We start from the raw sequence: 16,933 nt of genomic DNA, 5'->3' as shown, positions 1-16,933 counted from the left end.
TTCTATATTTAAGACCATCAAGAATACATGCTCTGGAAACCACAAACCTCTGGCAGTGAAAGCAAACCATTCACATGCAATGTATTAAAAACACAGAGCACTATGTAATTGTTGTTGGTGCTAGTCCAAACAATCTTTGTGCCAAGTTTGGCAGCAGTATCCATGGACCTACCACTGCTGATACATGCAGACTAAATTTGTGGCTTCAGTAAGGCAGTTATACATCACTGCAGACATTTGAGCCATATGAGAACAGGTCAGTAAATCTATTTCCATGTATTTGGTTTTGTGGCAATAAATATTTGATCTCGAGACTAACAATCCGCTCTCCAACAACAATTCTTAAAGCTCACATTAGGCTTTTCATAACTCCCTACTACTAGTTCATATGTAGACACCTGGTTGACAAACATTCCAATACACAGAAAAAACAGGTGTTTTCCCCATGTCTTTGGGGAAACAAGAAAACCAGTGTGTTTACTATGCATTTTACCATTGCTTAACATCATCCTGAAATTTCAAGGACTGGAAGCTGATGAAAAAATGTGATTAATAGCGTCTTACTGAAAGTTGAACAAAGTGTTTTGCACACCAAGCTGAGACTACAAAATGTGGTCAGTCAGTAAGCTTAGCCTATCTTTCCAGGCGAAACAAGGTTAGAGCACGCAATGAGGTCTCATGCCCAGGCCAGAACTAGCAAGCAATACACAGAAGTAGTGATTTACACTACTACTACTAGAAAAAAAAAAAGTATTAGTTTGCTCCTATGTGCCAGAGACATGAGCTAACAAAAACATGCTACCAGCAGTCACTGCAAGTGTTTATGATTTAAGAAGGGATATGAAGTGCCCTAACTTAAATGCATAATCAGATTCGCCACAAAAGACCCCAAGAACTTCCCAGCCATTTCCTTCTCTGTTTAGTCTGACATGTAGCAAGATTGAAGATTATAAAAATGGTTATCAAAACATCTAGATTTTAATTGTAATATAAAACTAACACCTCACTGGACAAATAAAACTATGCTACAAATAACCACTACATCTAGTTAAACAATTTACATAGATGCCATTCACAACTGGTATAAAACCACACACAACCACAAGCTTCATTAATTATGGGCTTGGAATAAGATGAGTACTGGCAACCAGAAAAGCTTCCATTTTGCTTCCCTCCATTTTTTTGTTTGACTGGCAGTGTTTTACCCACTACTAAGTTTTAAAGGAGATTATTTCAGAAACTAATAGACTAATAGTGTGACTGCAGCACAACAAACAGTGGAGAGGCACTTACAAAGGAAAAGAGAAATCAAAGAAAGAGCAAGAAAAAAAAAATCAGCTTCAATAACAGCTTATAACAACTGCAAATTTAAATGGAATTAAAACTTATCCACATCTATCCACAAATGATTAAGCATGGCTGGTTTAATTAGAGAAGCTTGGTGCAGAGAAACCCGAACCAACACGTTCACCAGCCAACACACCCACCATTGACTGAAGAGGCTCACTCTGCTTCAAACCTCAGCACGGTGATTGCTGCCTTTTCCTGCATTGACCTGGGAAAGGGCAGAGAAGTTCTGCTGCAATTCACTGGAAGAGACAAACAGGCCCCAGGTGACATAATTCACCTCGCAAGTGAAATGACAGCACGGGCAGACCAAAAGGAACGGTTACAACTAACCGCAAGGAAGGAAACTCCCATGGGAGCAAAATACTGAGTATGACTCCATCCTCCTACAAACACCCAGGAGGAGAGGACAAACTACTCCAGCCAAGTGGGTGTTACCGGACCAGACCTCTGGTGAGGAAATTACCCTCAAGTACACACTGAATACCAGAAAGAGAGAGGAAAGCATAACAAAACTCCAAGTGGAAAACAAGAGAGCATTACTCAGAAGGATGCTGACACAGAGCAACACAGGAACCCTCAAGTCTGGCTAATGACATCACAGTACAGAGCCACAAACCAAAAGACGAGCAGACAGCTGGATTAGGTAAGCAAAGTCTCAGAGCAATGCCAGGACATTTGCTGAAAGAGGCAGGGGAGCCCGAAGATAATGGAAGTCGAGGGGCTGTGAGCCTGGGGAGGGAAAGCCCCAGGGAGGGTGAAGAAGGCAGCAGTCCTGTAATAGGAAGGAGAAATCAGAGCACAACGTGAGACCCTAAAGGAAGGAAAGAAATAAAGGCACCGGTGAGGCTAGGGAGGGAAGGCTGTGCAGGAGCCAGGACACCTTTCAGCAGGGAGATACTTAACAGGGCAGAGAATCAGGAGCTTCCCCAGGACGCTCCAGCACCTGCAGTACGCCCGCCCCTCACCCCAGGGAAAGGGGCCCTGCGCAGGGCAGCCATACCAAGTCCCGGGGGCGGCGGTGGGATGCCTGAGAGCAGGACAGCACCACCGAGCAGTGCCGCAGCCGCCATTTTACCCACCCTGAGGGCGTGGGGAAGCGGGGCGGGGCCTGCCGGGGGCGGGGCCTGCCGGGGGGCGGGGCCGAGACCAACCCCGCCCCGCCGGTACCTGCTCGCGGCTGTGGCCGCCATTTCACGCGCGCCGCGGGGCTGAGGGGCCCGTCCTGCAGCGGCGGGGCTGAGCGGTGTCACGGCAGTCCTGGGCTTCCATAGCCAAGGAAACAGCGTGAAAACAGGGAAACGAAGGCGCAGAGCTGCTGTGCGGGGGCTCGCCGAAAAGCCTGTCAGAGCCTGGGACCACCTGGCATTTGCTGGGTGCCGGGGCGGCAGCGGCTGCTTTTAAACCAGGGGAGCATCCGTGAGGGGAGAGGGGTCTGCGGCCTTCCCACCGTCTGTGTGGCGTTTGCGCTGTTAGAAAGCTCCGCAGCAATCCCCCTCCTTTTGCAACCTGAAGTTTCCACCTGACGTGTCTATTCGTGGCCGGTTATAACCCTTCCGCCACGTCGGTAACTCACTTCACGCCGTTCGTCTTCCCGCCGTGCGAGAACCACGTTGACAAGTGGCTTCCAGTATTACCCTGTTTGCAGCGAGCTTTTTTCATGTTTCACATAGCTCAAGAAACAATATGACACGACATACCTGTGGAGAGCCTGATGTCACTTCTGCTGCATCACCGTAAGACGATTTCACCGAGACACCTAGCTTCACGTTTCTAAAATTCCACATTATCATAAAACCTTCAGACTGATGTGTTTTCACATCGAACTGAAACACTGCCACAGACAACGTATTTCAGCAAAATGAGATTGTTGCTTTAAAAACTGACATAGAGCTTAATAGGATAATACCTTCTAATTGCCATCATGGTTTTAAATAAGTGTTTATGGCGATAAATGATGAGATTGCAAATGTGCTGTTACAAGATAAAGGCGTCAAAGCTCTGTGCAGCGTTGCCTTGTGCCCGTGGCCTCAATTGTTGGAGATCCGAGACCCATCTGAGGCCCAGGAATGGGATTGCTTAATTAAAACCTGAATGGTACAAGGAAAATACAAACCTTGCAGTTAACAGAAAGCTGCCATTGATGTGAATGACAAAATTGTGATATTGTGACTGGCATACATAGCAGCATGAGCAAATAACAGATGCACAAACATCTTTAATGTTTTATGAGGCCTTGAAGGATATTTCCAGACCTGTCAGGCTTGGAGTTGACATGTGAGGATTCCCCATCTGGCACTGAAAGCTATGATAAAGTTTTAAAAAAAAGAAAACGGCAATGTTTTTAACGTCTCCCTTAATCATTAACCTCCTCGATGGACTCTTCATTTAGTGACGCTGACCATTACGTTTTCTTTCATACTGTGCCCTTCGGACTACGGAAGAGGCTGGGCTGTTCCTGGTCGTAACGTATACAAGATGAGGAGCCCAGAGTAACCGCAGCACGTGAAGGGGTTTCCGAAATGGGCATCTGGATAAACCAGATACCGTCAGTGCCACGTTGTTGGGAATTTACTGCACAAGGCCCTGCCAGAGGCCACGTTGAGATAGGTAGAGGAAAGATATTTGCGCTTTCATCGTGTGATTTTCTGTGTGTTCCAGTGTAATTATTACTAGGTAGAGAGTATTCTGACACGCACGCGTGCAAGGAAATGGCACAGAACACGTACTCTGTGATATGGTTTTGCTACTATATTGCAAGTTCCTATCCAGGTGAGATCTCACTGCTCTAGTCTAGAGGAAGGTGCACTAATTTGATTTTCAGTTATGTTACTCAACTAAGTAAAACGCAAATTGTGAGTTGTCTGTCCATGAAAAAGAACATCACCCATTTTAATGCAGCAATATTCTGAATTTTTGGCCAAAGTTGAGCACCTTGACAGGTATACAGGATTTACAGACTTGCAAGCTTACAAGTACGTCACGCACTAAGTGTACTGCTTGGTACCGTGGGTGTTATTGCAGGATACTGTGTTAATGGGAAAGAGACACTGAACAGTGGAATTGTACAGTCCCAGGCTCCTCCTGTGCAGTGGAAATAGGTTCAGATGTACAAGGATGCACTTGGCTACCCAAAAAATTGCTGGCAGTGGACAGAGGGAAGACTCTTGAGCAGCAGGTCCCTTCAGGTCACTGCGGAGGGACCTGGAGCGCAGAAAAGCAGTGACCACCATAGCTTCTCCTGCAGGTCACCACTGCCGTCTCATTTACACAGAACAATGCCAATCTCTTAACCAGCCACGAGCATTCCTTTGTATTGCCGCACAGGGAGGCTCCCCGTTCACCTGAGCGACAGCTGGCGCTGACCACAAACACCCCCGAGCCTGGGGCTGTCCTGCTGCACCTTCTGCTCGAGGCTGGCTGCTGCTACAGGGCGAACTCCCGCTTCTCCTTCTGCGGGCGCCGTACGGCAGGGAGCAAGGGGGAGCAGACGGCCTTCTGCTCCCAGCTCCTTCCTTCGAGCTGTGCAGGCCCCGACAAAGCAGGCCGAGGCCGGGAGAGCACCGGCTCGGCTCCTGGCCGTCTCTGAAGCCCTGACCCGTCGCGGCGGGGATCGCTCCGGTCTCGCTGCCAGCCGCCTCCCCGGCAGCTCCCCTCAGGCCCGCTGGCGGAGCGGGCCGCTGCAGGCCCCGCGCTCACCCGCAGAGGCTGCCGGGAGACCCCCGGCCTCGCCGCCGGGCTCGGCCCGACGCCCCGGCCGCCCCACGGCCGCCTCACGGCCGCTCCGCGGTGTCCCGGGCCGGGCCGGGCTGTGGCGAAGGCCGCGGGCGCGCGCAGGGCCCCACTCCGCGCGGCAGGCCGCCGGCGCCGCACGCGCAGCGCCCCTCCCCCCCCCCCGCCCCAGCGCGCCGCGAGAGGCCGCCCCCGACCGGCGCTTGACGGACGGGCCGCCGGACCAACGGGACACGGAACACGTGCGCCCGGCAGCCAACGGGGCTCGGCGGGCGGGGAGGGGGCGTGGCCGGCGGCGCTGCGAGCGGCTTGTTGTGCGCGCTGCGGAGCCGTTAGCCTCCCGCTGCCCAGGCCCTGCCGAGCCGGCGACAGGTGAGGCCGGGCCGCCGCCTGCTGCGGGGCGGCGCCCGCGGAGCCCCCGGCGGCGCCCGTGAGGCCGGCGCGGGCGGGAGCTGGGCGGCGAGGGCCTGCACCGGCGAGGCCGTAGGCCTGGGCCTGCTGGGGGAGAGCTGGGGCCTGCGGCGGGGAGGGGCCAGCCGGAGGGGGAGCGCGGGCCCGGGGCGGCCGGGTGGCGTGCCGGGGCCGCGGCCTGCGGGCCGGGGGCGGGCCTGCGGCGTGCGGGGCCGCGAGGGCCTGCGTGAGCTGGATGGGGCGCGGGCGGCGGCGGAGGGGCCCGCGGCCCCCGCGCTCCTGGGCCAGAAGGCCGTGGGTCGGGCTGCCGCGGAGGGGGCCGGCCCTGGGTGGCAGACGCGCCGTCCGGGTCCGCGCCTTGTCCTACCGCCTTTCTTCTTGGGTTAATGCCGTTGTCTTCCGTGTTTATTTTGCCTGCGTCTGCACGGACACAGCTTTTAAATCTCCCACCTTCGTTAAGAGTGGCGCGTCTTTATTGACTGGCAGTATCTGAGGGTGGGCTTCCTAATGTGGACAATACGTGTGTAAATATTAATGCTAATTTGAGCCGGCTAGGAGCAGAGTTAAGTAATGCTGTGCTAAGTGCTTTTAGCCGGAAGAAATCATGGCTAAAGTAGCAGCCCACTATTGTTAGTACTCGGGGGAGGCTTTTCAAAGTAGAGCGCTGACCCTTTTTTAGTGATTGGAAGAGGCAGGAATGTTTTAGGGGGCCATTCGGTGGGAGGACGTGGGTGAAAGGAACGTGTGGAGAGGTAGCCTGCAGAAAGGGCCGCTGAGCTCTGGTGGAATAGTTGTTTGGAAGTGTGTACTGGCTACCATATTCTGTGATGCTGGGCAGAGAGGCTCATAATCTGAGACTTGCTGAGGAGGGAAGCACGTTTTGTTGCATGAAGGACTTGCATGGGGATCCTGTGATCCAATTAATGAGGCATCTGTGGAGAATAAAGGAGGAAAGAAATGGGAAGGGTAGAGATTCATTCCCTTTATTAATGCTTCTTGTTGTTGACATTTGATCACTTTTTGTGGTCTCTCTATTTCTGGTCGTCCTTCTCTTTGCTTTTATGCCCTGAATGTGGATGTTGACTTCATATTGCTCAGCTCTTAACCTCTTTACCAGCCTGCTGTTCCCCAGTACTCATGTTTTAACCACTTTTCTTTCTAGATCTGTGTGAACAGAGTTCTCTGACTTGTGTATCTCTCTTTAAAAAACTGAGGCAATGTATGTGTTCCCTTGGCTTTGTCAAGCCCATATGGTTGATACGATTTCTTAGATTTCTGCCGACTCTTGGGTTACATCTGTGTTGTATGATAAATAATGAAGTCTAGATTCCTTGTAAGAGCTTGTAAGTCTTTGCAGCATGATACATGGCTCTAGGACTGTCCTAGTTTCTGAAGCAGTGTAACTGTATTTGTATAATGATGTAAATGAGTCTGTGGTTTCATTATTCAAAGTGTGTTCAGCAGTCCTGAGTTATAGAACTACAACCTGCACTTGCAGCAGGCTCTCCCCTTGGTTTGGTTGGAATATGAACAGGAACATCTTAAGCTGGTGTTGTTAAATCTATTGTGTAGTGAGTTTATAGCCTTAGTTAGTTAGCCCTGATGGGGGTGGTTCTGCAGCACCAGATGAATGTGGCTATACCGCTTTCCTATGTGAGTTGTCTTATGCAGTGCCACGTTTGTGGGAACAACAACAGTAGTAAGGACAGTCAAAATAGAAACGTGAATATTGTGTATAGCATCTTTCTTAACTTAATTGTGTCTGAGTGTGGCCGGTGTCTAGTGCTGACGTTAGCTTACCATGAAATGTGCTTTGTGCTTCTAATTAAAGCACTGTTTTCTGTTTGCTGGTTCTTGTGTGTTCTGTCACTACTTCTTCCTGAAAAAAAAAACCCCTGTATCTTGACCTGTCAGAGATATGTCATTTTACTTTTAGAATCTCTTTGTTTCAGCTGTTGTGCCAGACTGCTTGCTTACCTGAAGCTTTGGTCCTGTCTTGTTTCTTGCTTATTTGTTAGGAGCCCTTTGTGAATTGATTACAGTAAAACGTTATTAGATGTTGCACTGACTACGTGTCTTGTGGATAGCCTACCTGTGAAGGTGGTAGATGTTTAGTTACAGAAAACTGGAGCTTGCTGTATTTGCAGACTTCAAAAAGATGTTTAGAGAAGCTGTTCTTTTTGCACTTCCAAGTACTTTAGAAGAAGCATGGGAGGCAGCTGCAGGAGATTCCCTCCAATTTAAGCATTTAGGAAGAGTGACATAGTTCAGCTAACTGAGGAGTGTGAAATTTTGCCTTCTGTTGGGAATTGATCAGCGCGCTTCTCCTTTTTGATGGGTAGTTCTGTGATCTAGGCACCTGTGAGCTTCAAACTGCTGACCTAAATGATCCATTTGATCATGCAACCTTGTTATCTGTAGGTGATGTACACAAAAACAGATTTTTAAGCTTCTTTTTTTTATTATTTTTTTTTAGGGGGTAGGGTGGAAATAAGCTATGCTGAGAAAGCAGAGATGTTCTTCATGTGCGTGGTTTTGCTGCCTTTTTTTTTTTTTAGTATTACTAGCAGTGGCACAGTAAGTAAAAAGTGTAATTTTCCTCTCCCCCACCCCTTCCATGACCTCCTTGTAGCAGCAGTAGCAAGTGGTGATGTCTCATCAGGCCTTCAGAGGTGGAATTCCAGCTACTTGGTTTGTGCTGGTGAGCGAGTTGGATGCTGTTGTCTCCTCCTGTTATTTCACTTGCCTTCCTGCCCCATCAAAGTGAAAGTACCAGCTGCTAATCCGAGCATGGATCAATGTGTGGGGCAGCTGTTGTCAGAATATGTCCAGAATCCGCAGTTCTTACGTCCGGTTCTTCTTGCCTATGGCAAGTGTCATGTGTGTAGGAAAGAAGTTGTTCCCTCAAAGCATGGTGCTTTGTCTCCAGATGTTTTTTCTGTAGGCGAAAAAAATTGCTAGAAATACAGTCTGACGCTGTCTAGAACAAGGAAGGTAATAACTTCTTTCTTTTTTTTATGTATATGATTATTGTAAACTCATCCTTTTTAAAATACCAGTGCAGAAGGTGAGAGAGTCTCAGCTGCAAAAGATTCTCCAGCTGTCTCTTCTTTGCTTAAGAACTCCATTATGTTAACTGTAAGCATCTTTGACCCAGGGACAAAGCTGCTGTGGAAGGTGTTGATGTGGGCTCCGAGCAGAGCTTTGTAGCCTACTCTGTCAAGGCTATTAACCTTGAAAGATGGGGAAATCTCAGATCTAGCTGCGGATGTTTAGTATCTTAGCTGCATAGTTTCCAAGTGCCCTTGTTCATATGTATCAAGCAGAGATGATGTCCGGAGGCCCTGATTTCCCATTCCTGTTAAAGCAGCAGTGGACGGTAGTTGTGGCCAGCCCATATCTGATTTCTGAGAGCATCCTAACTATGATTAATTTTGTTCCTGTGAATTGAGTATAGTTCATCAGACTGATGGTAAAATGAGGTCATTCCTCTGAAGAGTGCAGCTTATTTTTTGGCTCAAATACTTCTGTCTCTGAAAGGCAATATAAGCATTGATAAAAACATTTACCTTGATTATGTCATTATATGGACATGAAATAAAAACAACTGAGAGAAGCATTTAAAACCTTTTTAAGACAAATTTGATTGTTAAAGAATATGTAAAACTACTTTGTCGAAATATTAAAATTATGACAGTTGAGATTTGTTAGCCTGGTAATACACTTAAGACTAAGTTTATGCCCAATGTTATAAAAGAAAAAAAATAAATGAGCTTAAAATATGTTGTACTAGAAATCATTGATTTAGCATATGGAAATAAAGTTTGTTGAAATGCAGTAGTAGATTTTAGTAATAGCCATTTCTGGTGCAGAGATATTTTTGTTGTCAGAACTCACAAAAGTGCTGGAATCTTAAATTTAGTCAAGCTAAGGAGAAAAAGGGCAGTGTCTTCATTCCATGTTCACAAAAGCAGAGAGGAATCAATAAAAAGATGAGATCTGTTAACTCTGAAAGATCTGAAGGACTGGCAAGCAGAAAGGATCTATTTAGTTGCCAGATTTACAAACAGAACTTACACATTAGTGTGGAAGAAACATACTAGTGCAAGTTAAGCAACTTAGGTGGCTTAGCACTTAAGAGTTTCAGTGTAAAAGAATCTTCCTGTCTAAAGACAAACTCTTATTTTTTTAAGTGACCTTCATTAGCATGGTTCAGTAGACTGAGTTGGTTTCATTCTTGGGGAGGGGGGAAAGTACAAATGCCAAATGAATTAAATTGAATATTGAATTTAAATTTCTCCTGTTTGCTGATTTAAAATATTGCGGCTGCGGGGAAGGGGAATTCAGATGAAACAGCTATGTGGGAGAGAATACCGACCTTATTGATCACTGTGGGACAATATAAAGAGAAATAGGGTAACAGCACAGTTTGGGGGAAGGAATCTGTGGTGTCTCACTTTCTGCCTTTAAGTTTTCATATGTACCCAAATTTCACGCTTCAAAGTTCAGGAAGGTGGCTGTTCCAGCAAAACATAAGATTCATGCTTACGAAATACAGTAGCTGGCAATTAGTTGCCAATAAGCATAACAAGCAAGAAAAGGCGAGATCAAGATTCTTCCTTTGTGGTTGTGGACTTGCTTTTTGGAAACAGCATTAGGCATCTCTCAAATGTAGGCCCGCTACTTTGTGTTTATTTTTATTCATAAGGAAAACTTAAGCTTTATCACCTGCCTTTGCAAATATGTGCTGAAATAATCTGTTGAAAGACTTAAGCATGTAGCTCAGACCTGAGCTGAGGTTTTGCAGTGTGTGACCTATACTGCATGTACATGCTAGGATAACCTTTTATGTTGAACTTCACATTTTTTCCCTTCATATGCTGTATGAATGTTATTCTTGAATTGAAGAGAGAATCTGTGGATTTTGTGATTTTTTTCCCCTTCCTCCCCACAATTGGGTTTTGGTGTTTGGTCAAGATTGAAATCCTGCGCTATTTGAAGTAATATGCTATGAATGCAGTGTAAGTCAAATAGCAATGTGTCTTGCACTGTATTGTCATTGACCTGTGGTCTGTATGGATGTTCGTGGAGAGGTCTGTGCTTGTGGGGTGCAATGTGGAGAGCTGTTGGGGACATGAAAGGAGTTTGTGTAAAGAATAAAAGGGTTTTTCTTGGAGATTATGGGGAAAAAAAATCTGTGGCATATGTAGAGGGGTCTGGATGAAGAAATAGATACAGATGTATTCTGTTTTCTTTCTTCTGGGAGGCATGTAGGCCTAGTAGAGGTTTTTCTGCTGGTGTGGCCTCTAAGGTGAAACATATTCCATTCCTTACAGCGATTTCTGAAAAGAAAAGATGGGTTTCCCCCTCCTCCTCCAGTCTCTGTCTCTTCTATGCCTTGATTAAACTCTTGCTTCTCAATCCTGTCTTGACAGTGGGCTGCAACGCAAGTTTTTGCATGACCATACTGTGTTGGATCATTCTTGAAAACTGTTTTCCTGAAACAGTTAAAAATAGCGGAGTCTCTCTGCAGGCCCTTCAGACCCTTTTGTGTGTGTGGCATTGCTTTTGGCATGTGTTCAAACCTAGACATCTCAGCACCTCTGCATCTGCCTTTTGCAGCTGTGTGGATTGCTTTGGCATTTCCCTTGATGTAGTAGTGTCCTTTTTGTTCTGTTTCAGGTGTGATCTCCAAGGAAGACTGCTCAGCAGTTTGAGTGGTAGAGCAGTGTCCAAGACAGATAGCCAAGTTTGTTGTTTGTCTCTGAGTCAACCATGACTTGCAGGGAGGGCATGTCAACAAATATCATTCATGTGCTGAAGAAACAGGAGTAAGTCTCTTCTTTGTATAGCCCTGAAGTTCTACTTGAAGCACTCCATCAAGATTCTTGAGGTCAGCCAGTGTATGTAAGAATAAACCCTTGAGACCAAAGGCCAAGTTGATCAAGACACCTCTCCAGCAGAACTCTGCCAGTGTCCCTTGTTTTGGTGCAGGATCCCTGTTCATCCAGCAGTGTTAACCCAACAAGAAAATTTCATCGGTTTAGGGACTCTGTGAGACGCTGTCTCCTGAAGCACTTTCTGTGTAGCATCTCCTAGGTGATGCTAACTTGCACTTCATTGCAAAGAAAGGCTGAGGTGTTGGGTCAATAACCTGTGTCGGCAGCCTCAGTTCTGCTGTGGTTTGAGAACCGTGCTCTGCTCAGTATGGCCCACTCCCAGTGTTCCAGTGAAGGTACCACTAACTCTGTGCCACAATACGTGAATGTGCTCATCTGGCTGTCTTTGGCCAAGTGTCAGATATTGGTGTAGTCTGTGTGCTTCTGATGTCAAAGACAAGAAATATGTTTGCGGTAGCTCTAACTTGATGTCTTCAGCACAGCCAGTGCTCACCTGTGCATCTGCAGAGCTACACGGCTGTCACTGTCTGGAGAGCTGTGGGGCGTGAATGGGAAAGGTCAGTTGTTGGTGTGAGAAGACCTGCTGCCTGGACTTTAATGAAGGTGCTAATTGCTGGCATGAAGGTCCTTCATTGGTCCTGAAGAATTTACTGTCTTAAGTTCTGCAGTAGTTAAAATGCTCACATTGTCATCTATAGTCTGTTTAGGTGTACTCATTCAAGCTTGCAATCCCAGTAATGGTCCAGTGCCTTGCTGACCTGTGTACAAGGTGAAGGTAGACTGAGCCTCTTGCCTGATCTTGGAGACAGACAGTTACCTTTCTTGCCACTGTCCCTATTTCAGATTATCTCCTCAGGTTCGTACAGGTCTTCCTTCTCAGCAAACATCTTGCAGTGAAAGACTTAACAGCGCTGTATCCTAGAATTCTGGATGGAGGTACTGAGTCTCATTTGGCAAAAGCTCTTACTGGTCTGTTGCCAGAACCATTTGTGTCATTGTTCTTTTGACCCCTCTGGAATCTTATACAACTTTGTGAGAAGGTGATTGTCACAGTTGGTGCAGCATTTCTGAAAAAAATATCTTTGAGAGCTTCTCAGTCCAGTCCTGAGAATGCAGACCTGGCTGTTGGGTATGAGCATTCTTTGAAGCAGGTAGGAAGGTGTTGGAATATATGAATTTGAGCACCTCCGGAATACTGATATAATTCGATTGTTCCGTCTTTGGTAAAGAAAGATCAGGAGATCCCTTCAACATATGTCAGTGAGAGCAGAATAAAAGCCTTGTTTTCTTATGTAGCATTTCTCACTTCATTCATACTGACCATTTTATACCACCTTTTCTTTTTGGAATTCTTTTCAGTATGTGAAGGTTAACAATTCTTCAGGGACTGTTTTTGTTCTTGCTGGTGTGAGAACTGTTCACCAGTAGTGGAGGAAGTGGTTTTCCACTAACTTCCAGGATGGCCAGAAAGTGTTAGTCTTGCAGTAGATTGTGTAAGGGCTTGGTGAAAGATTAGGAAGAAAGGAGCATCTTCTTTATCAGCACTCTGCTCCTTTTCCTCTTTTCTATTATGCCTTTATCGCTTCTGCATGCTTTGTTCCTGGTGTCCCATGAAAATGTTTGCCAGGCCTTTATGCAAGGACTTCCTATAATTTTTTCCTAATGTCTGAAGAAAAGCAGAGGGAAGGCTTCCTTCGCAGTTCTAATTGCTTCTGAATCAGCAATGCCCTAGGCGCTCCTTGTTTATCATGGAGAGATAGAGATGGTAAGTATTGCAGACAGTGAGATTAGAGGCTGTGGTAAAATGATTTAAAGTTGATAGCCACTTGCCAAACTTCTGTCAATTTTGCTTAATGCCAGATATAAGTCTGGTAACTTGCCATCACGGTGTGCTGGGGAGTTTTCTGTGCTTGGTATGGAGCTGTGGTACCTCCATTCCAGGCAGCAGATGTACCTTGGAGGAATATAGATCATTATTTTTTTAAAAAAGGTTTTGGTTTTGGAAAGCGTTAAAATATATGGCAACTTCTTAAACTTGGCAGGAGGAGAATCTTGGCAGCAGGAAGGATTTGTATCACAACTTGAGCAAATTTGGTTAAAGTGAAGGAAATTTGAACTTCTGTCTTGTAAAGCTGGAAAAATCTCAATGTTTCTTCCTTTGCTTACTAAATATTCTAATTGTACTGTACACCTTCCATACTCTCAACATATTGGTGTGTTGTGCTTGCAGGGCTTGAATTTTATACAGGAAAAAGGTGAGCAAAGTTGCCTTTCATTAAAACAATTTTGAAAACATAGGTCGTCTGGTTTGATAGCTCAGATGTTGAACAAAGAAGATCCAGCTGTTTGAGTGTCATGTAACAGAACAGGAAACTTTTCTGAGGTTGTGCTCAGATGGGTTCGGACGGAGCTGGAAGGGAACGTGTATTCAGTGACATAATTTCACAGTACAACTGTGACAACCTGGCAGCTTAACATCATCCGATGAGGGGAGTCTCTTCCCCTATTTCTAGCTTTGCACTCTCTGCTCTTGCTCTCCTATCTGCTGGCATTAGATCTGGTGCTTATCTTGCTGCAAGGAAAGCAGATTAAAACTGCTGACACGACAAAACGTGCTTCCCTCCTCGTGTAATTTTCGTGGTACAAATTGGTTATCCTGTGGGCAGAAGGGTGCTGGGGCTTGCTCGTGGTGACACACAGAAATGGGAGGTAGAAGGCTAATCGGCGAGTGAGGAGGAGCAAGACCTCTCCTTCTCTAAGCTGCCAGCTGTTAATACTTCAACGCATTAAACTGAATCCTTTATGTTTTTAAATCTGTACTGTGCTAAATCTCAAATTAACCTAAGTCTGGTCATGGCTTATTCTAAAATGGTGTATGCTGTTATTGCCATTTAAAAAAAATCTGACCTTCGCAAAAAGAAAGTATGAAATAAATGTCAAATGTGACTTAACAATAGCTACTGGCGAAGGGGCTGAAAGTCCCTTCCCGCAGGCAGCGTTCCCTTCCTAGACTTAAGATTTCTAGTTGCTGTTCTGCCTTTTCCATTATTCAACTTGTAATTGTCAGTAGCGGTGCAGTCCCTGGAAAGGCTCATCCTTTAGTAGATCCTGATCTGTAAAATAAAGCTGTGTACCGTTGCTGCTCAGGCCCTTACCATGCAGGTCAGTAGTGTCTGTAGCTTCATAAAAATCTATAAGCTGATGTGATGTTAATGGTTGTAACTCAAAATCTTATTTGAGAAGTATGTGTGGTAATGTGAATGCTTCTGACCCATCTCTGCAAAAATAAATTGGCAGATGTAGCCAGTATTAAGTACATGGTGCTGTAAGACTTGCTGGCTCACTGCACTGATAGAAGCTTTAGCATCCTCTGAACACCTGACCTGATGTTTTACTGGTGGCTGAGAAGCAATAATAGCTTAAAGTGTTCTAATTCAGCTCAGATTCATTATCCCCTCAGGCAAGATCAGCATGGTCCTAGTGATACCTGCTTCAGATAACGTGCTCAGTTCTCAAGCAAACTGCAACTAGAGGAATTTTAATAGTAGTTGCTTATGTACAGCATCTTATGTTATTCTTTGAGCCTGTGGTAATTAATTCTTCCGTGGTGATGCCGAGAGATTCAACGAGAAGCAGATTTCATGTTGAACTTGGAAGGTTTACACGGAACTTTCAGAAGGGAGTTAAGAATTGCAAGTCTAGTTGCTGCTAAATTTCCGGTGCTTGAATTTTTCATTAGACTGATCTCTTGCATCAGGTGAAGCATTCATTTACCTTTGTTCTGGAAATACAGTGGTGTGAATCTGAATTTATGGAGTTGGTAAACTGAGTATAGCAAGAACAGATTATGAGCTAAGCAAGTATTGCTGATTTAGCTGTATGCAGCCAAACATCTGATGGTATTCCTGTAGTGAGAACTCTGGATGAAAAAAAAAAAAACCCATCGATCCTCTCAGATTAGCCTTAACTTCATCCAAAAATAAAAGTGTTTGGTCTTATACCCCTTACTGGTAGAGTCAGAATTGGAAGAAAATTCATACTTAAACATTATTGCAACTTTATAGTGTGAATTGACGTGTTTGTATACTGCTAATAGGCCAAAGTGTTCCTGTGGTAAAATGCACAAATAGTGATGACTGAGGAGGAGGAGTGCTGACCTGAGCATCAGGAGGCCACAAATTCACTTCAGGTTTTTAGCAGCTTTTCTCTTAATTTTGTGCACTTCACAGCTGTTTTTAAGAGCTGTTAAACAAAACTATGTTGTTTTGGAGCTAGAGGTGCTTAGTGTTCTCAGGCAGAGAGGATGAACAAATCTGCAGCAGCAAACTGGAGAACCATACAATATTCTGGAACCATACAAGAAATAAGCTTCCTGGTGGTGGTGTTTTCCAGACACGTGCCAGTCTAGGCTTCCTGAATCTGCTACACCTCGTTGTGCTTCTGTTGCAGGGGTTGGGTTTAGGTATCCTGACTTTGACAATTACTAAATAGTTGTAAAAGCGCTTTAAAACCTACTATTCTGGCAGGCCACGAAGGAAGAGCAGCTTGGGTCTGTTGTGAGTTTGAGTTGCAGATGTCTGCTGCACCCGAAACATCAGGATTCAGTCCCTGCTGATTACTAAGGCAGAGAGTGTCTTCATGTGATGGGATTTCTGGATGTTTTCTCAAGGCTTTCTTTAAAAAGCTGCAAAAATAGAAACTCTATCAAAAATTCAATATGCACCAAAGTTAGCGTTCCAGTACAGATTCTTCTGTTTTATATACGCAGTTAAGCCCAAAGACAACCATTTAACAATAATGGGGCCTTACGATGCAGGATAAGCAATGTGTAAAGGAGAAAACATTTAGAAAATAAATAGTCCCCGGTTACAATAATGAAATGGGTCTAGTAGATCTGGCTGCTGCTCCTCTTTGTCTTCTAAGAGTTCTGGGCATAAGGTTGGAATTAAGGTTGAGGTGGCAGTTTTGATTTTGGCTAGTCAAGTGCTTGGACATGGGCAGCCTGATTTTTAACTTGGCTGTTGTGAATGCTTTGGTGTTTACAGGAATGTGTACAAAATCTGTCTTGATGCTTTTTATTAATATAAAAAAAACCCCAAACCCTTAAGAGCTCTTTAATGTTACATAGTTTTGTAAAATGCCAGGCTCATTAGTTTGAAAGAATGAATTGTTCTGGAATTTTCAACAAATAATGTTTTGTTTTGTGAGTGGAAGAAATGTGTAGTTGAAACAGTTGCTTGTTCTCATTTTTTAAAATAAACATTAAAACTCATTTCAAGTGGAGGAAGTTTAGCTTATTGAAATGCAAAGATCTAGAACTTATTTGGGATTTTTCTCTTTGCAGATATTATAAAATGTCTAATGGTTATGAAGATCACATGGCTGAAGATTGCAGGGACGATATTGGTAGAACAAATTTAATTGTGAACTACCTCCCTCAGAACATGACGCAAGATGAGTTACGGAGTCTATTTAGCAGTATTGGCGAAGTTGAATCTGCAAAACTTATTCGGGACAAAGTTGCAGGTACAGTCTAATATATA

General features: G+C 45.2%; 2 protein-coding genes and 1 long non-coding RNA gene across 8 annotated transcripts in view; 1 reads left to right on the top strand and 2 right to left on the bottom strand.

Annotated features, from left to right (window-relative positions):
* Positions 1–2,449, bottom strand: part of MATK (megakaryocyte-associated tyrosine kinase) — a 32,617-nt gene extending 30,168 nt beyond the window's left edge. For 2 of the 4 annotated variants that reach the window (XM_075776299.1, XM_075776300.1), the window contains exons 1-2: positions 2,378–2,402; positions 1,488–1,589 (exon numbers count right to left, since the gene is read on the bottom strand). The gene's annotated coding sequence lies outside the window, so the exon portion shown is untranslated. Of the gene's footprint in view, positions 1–1,487; positions 1,590–2,377 lie in introns of all 4 variants that reach the window. The other 2 variants (XM_075776301.1, XM_075776302.1) reach the window with 2 other exon arrangements.
* Positions 2,450–3,051: 602 nt separating this feature from the next.
* On the bottom strand, positions 3,052–4,707 carry LOC142605233 (uncharacterized). The gene is made up of 3 exons (XR_012838956.1): positions 4,575–4,707; positions 3,603–3,652; positions 3,052–3,181 (listed from the first exon to the last, which is right to left on the bottom strand). It is a non-coding gene; the product is annotated as an uncharacterized LOC142605233 (long non-coding RNA).
* Positions 4,708–5,323: 616 nt separating this feature from the next.
* The window catches only part of ELAVL1 (ELAV like RNA binding protein 1), a 53,558-nt gene continuing 41,948 nt past the window's right edge, over positions 5,324–16,933 (top strand). For 2 of the 3 annotated variants that reach the window (XM_075776305.1, XM_075776303.1), the window contains exons 1-2: positions 5,324–5,451; positions 16,735–16,916. In XM_075776305.1, the coding sequence (XP_075632420.1) occupies positions 16,745–16,916 (172 nt within the window). In that variant the 5' untranslated portion in view covers positions 5,324–5,451; positions 16,735–16,744. Of the gene's footprint in view, positions 5,452–15,486; positions 15,580–16,734; positions 16,917–16,933 lie in introns of all 3 variants that reach the window. The other variant, XM_075776304.1, reaches the window with a different exon arrangement.

The sequence above is a fragment of the Balearica regulorum genome, chromosome 26 (assembly GCF_011004875.1).
Source record: "Balearica regulorum gibbericeps isolate bBalReg1 chromosome 26, bBalReg1.pri, whole genome shotgun sequence".
Classification (NCBI taxonomy): Eukaryota; Metazoa; Chordata; class Aves; order Gruiformes; family Gruidae; genus Balearica; species Balearica regulorum.
Note: the sequence above shows the minus strand (reverse complement) of the source record. Positions and strands in the feature narration are given on the sequence as shown.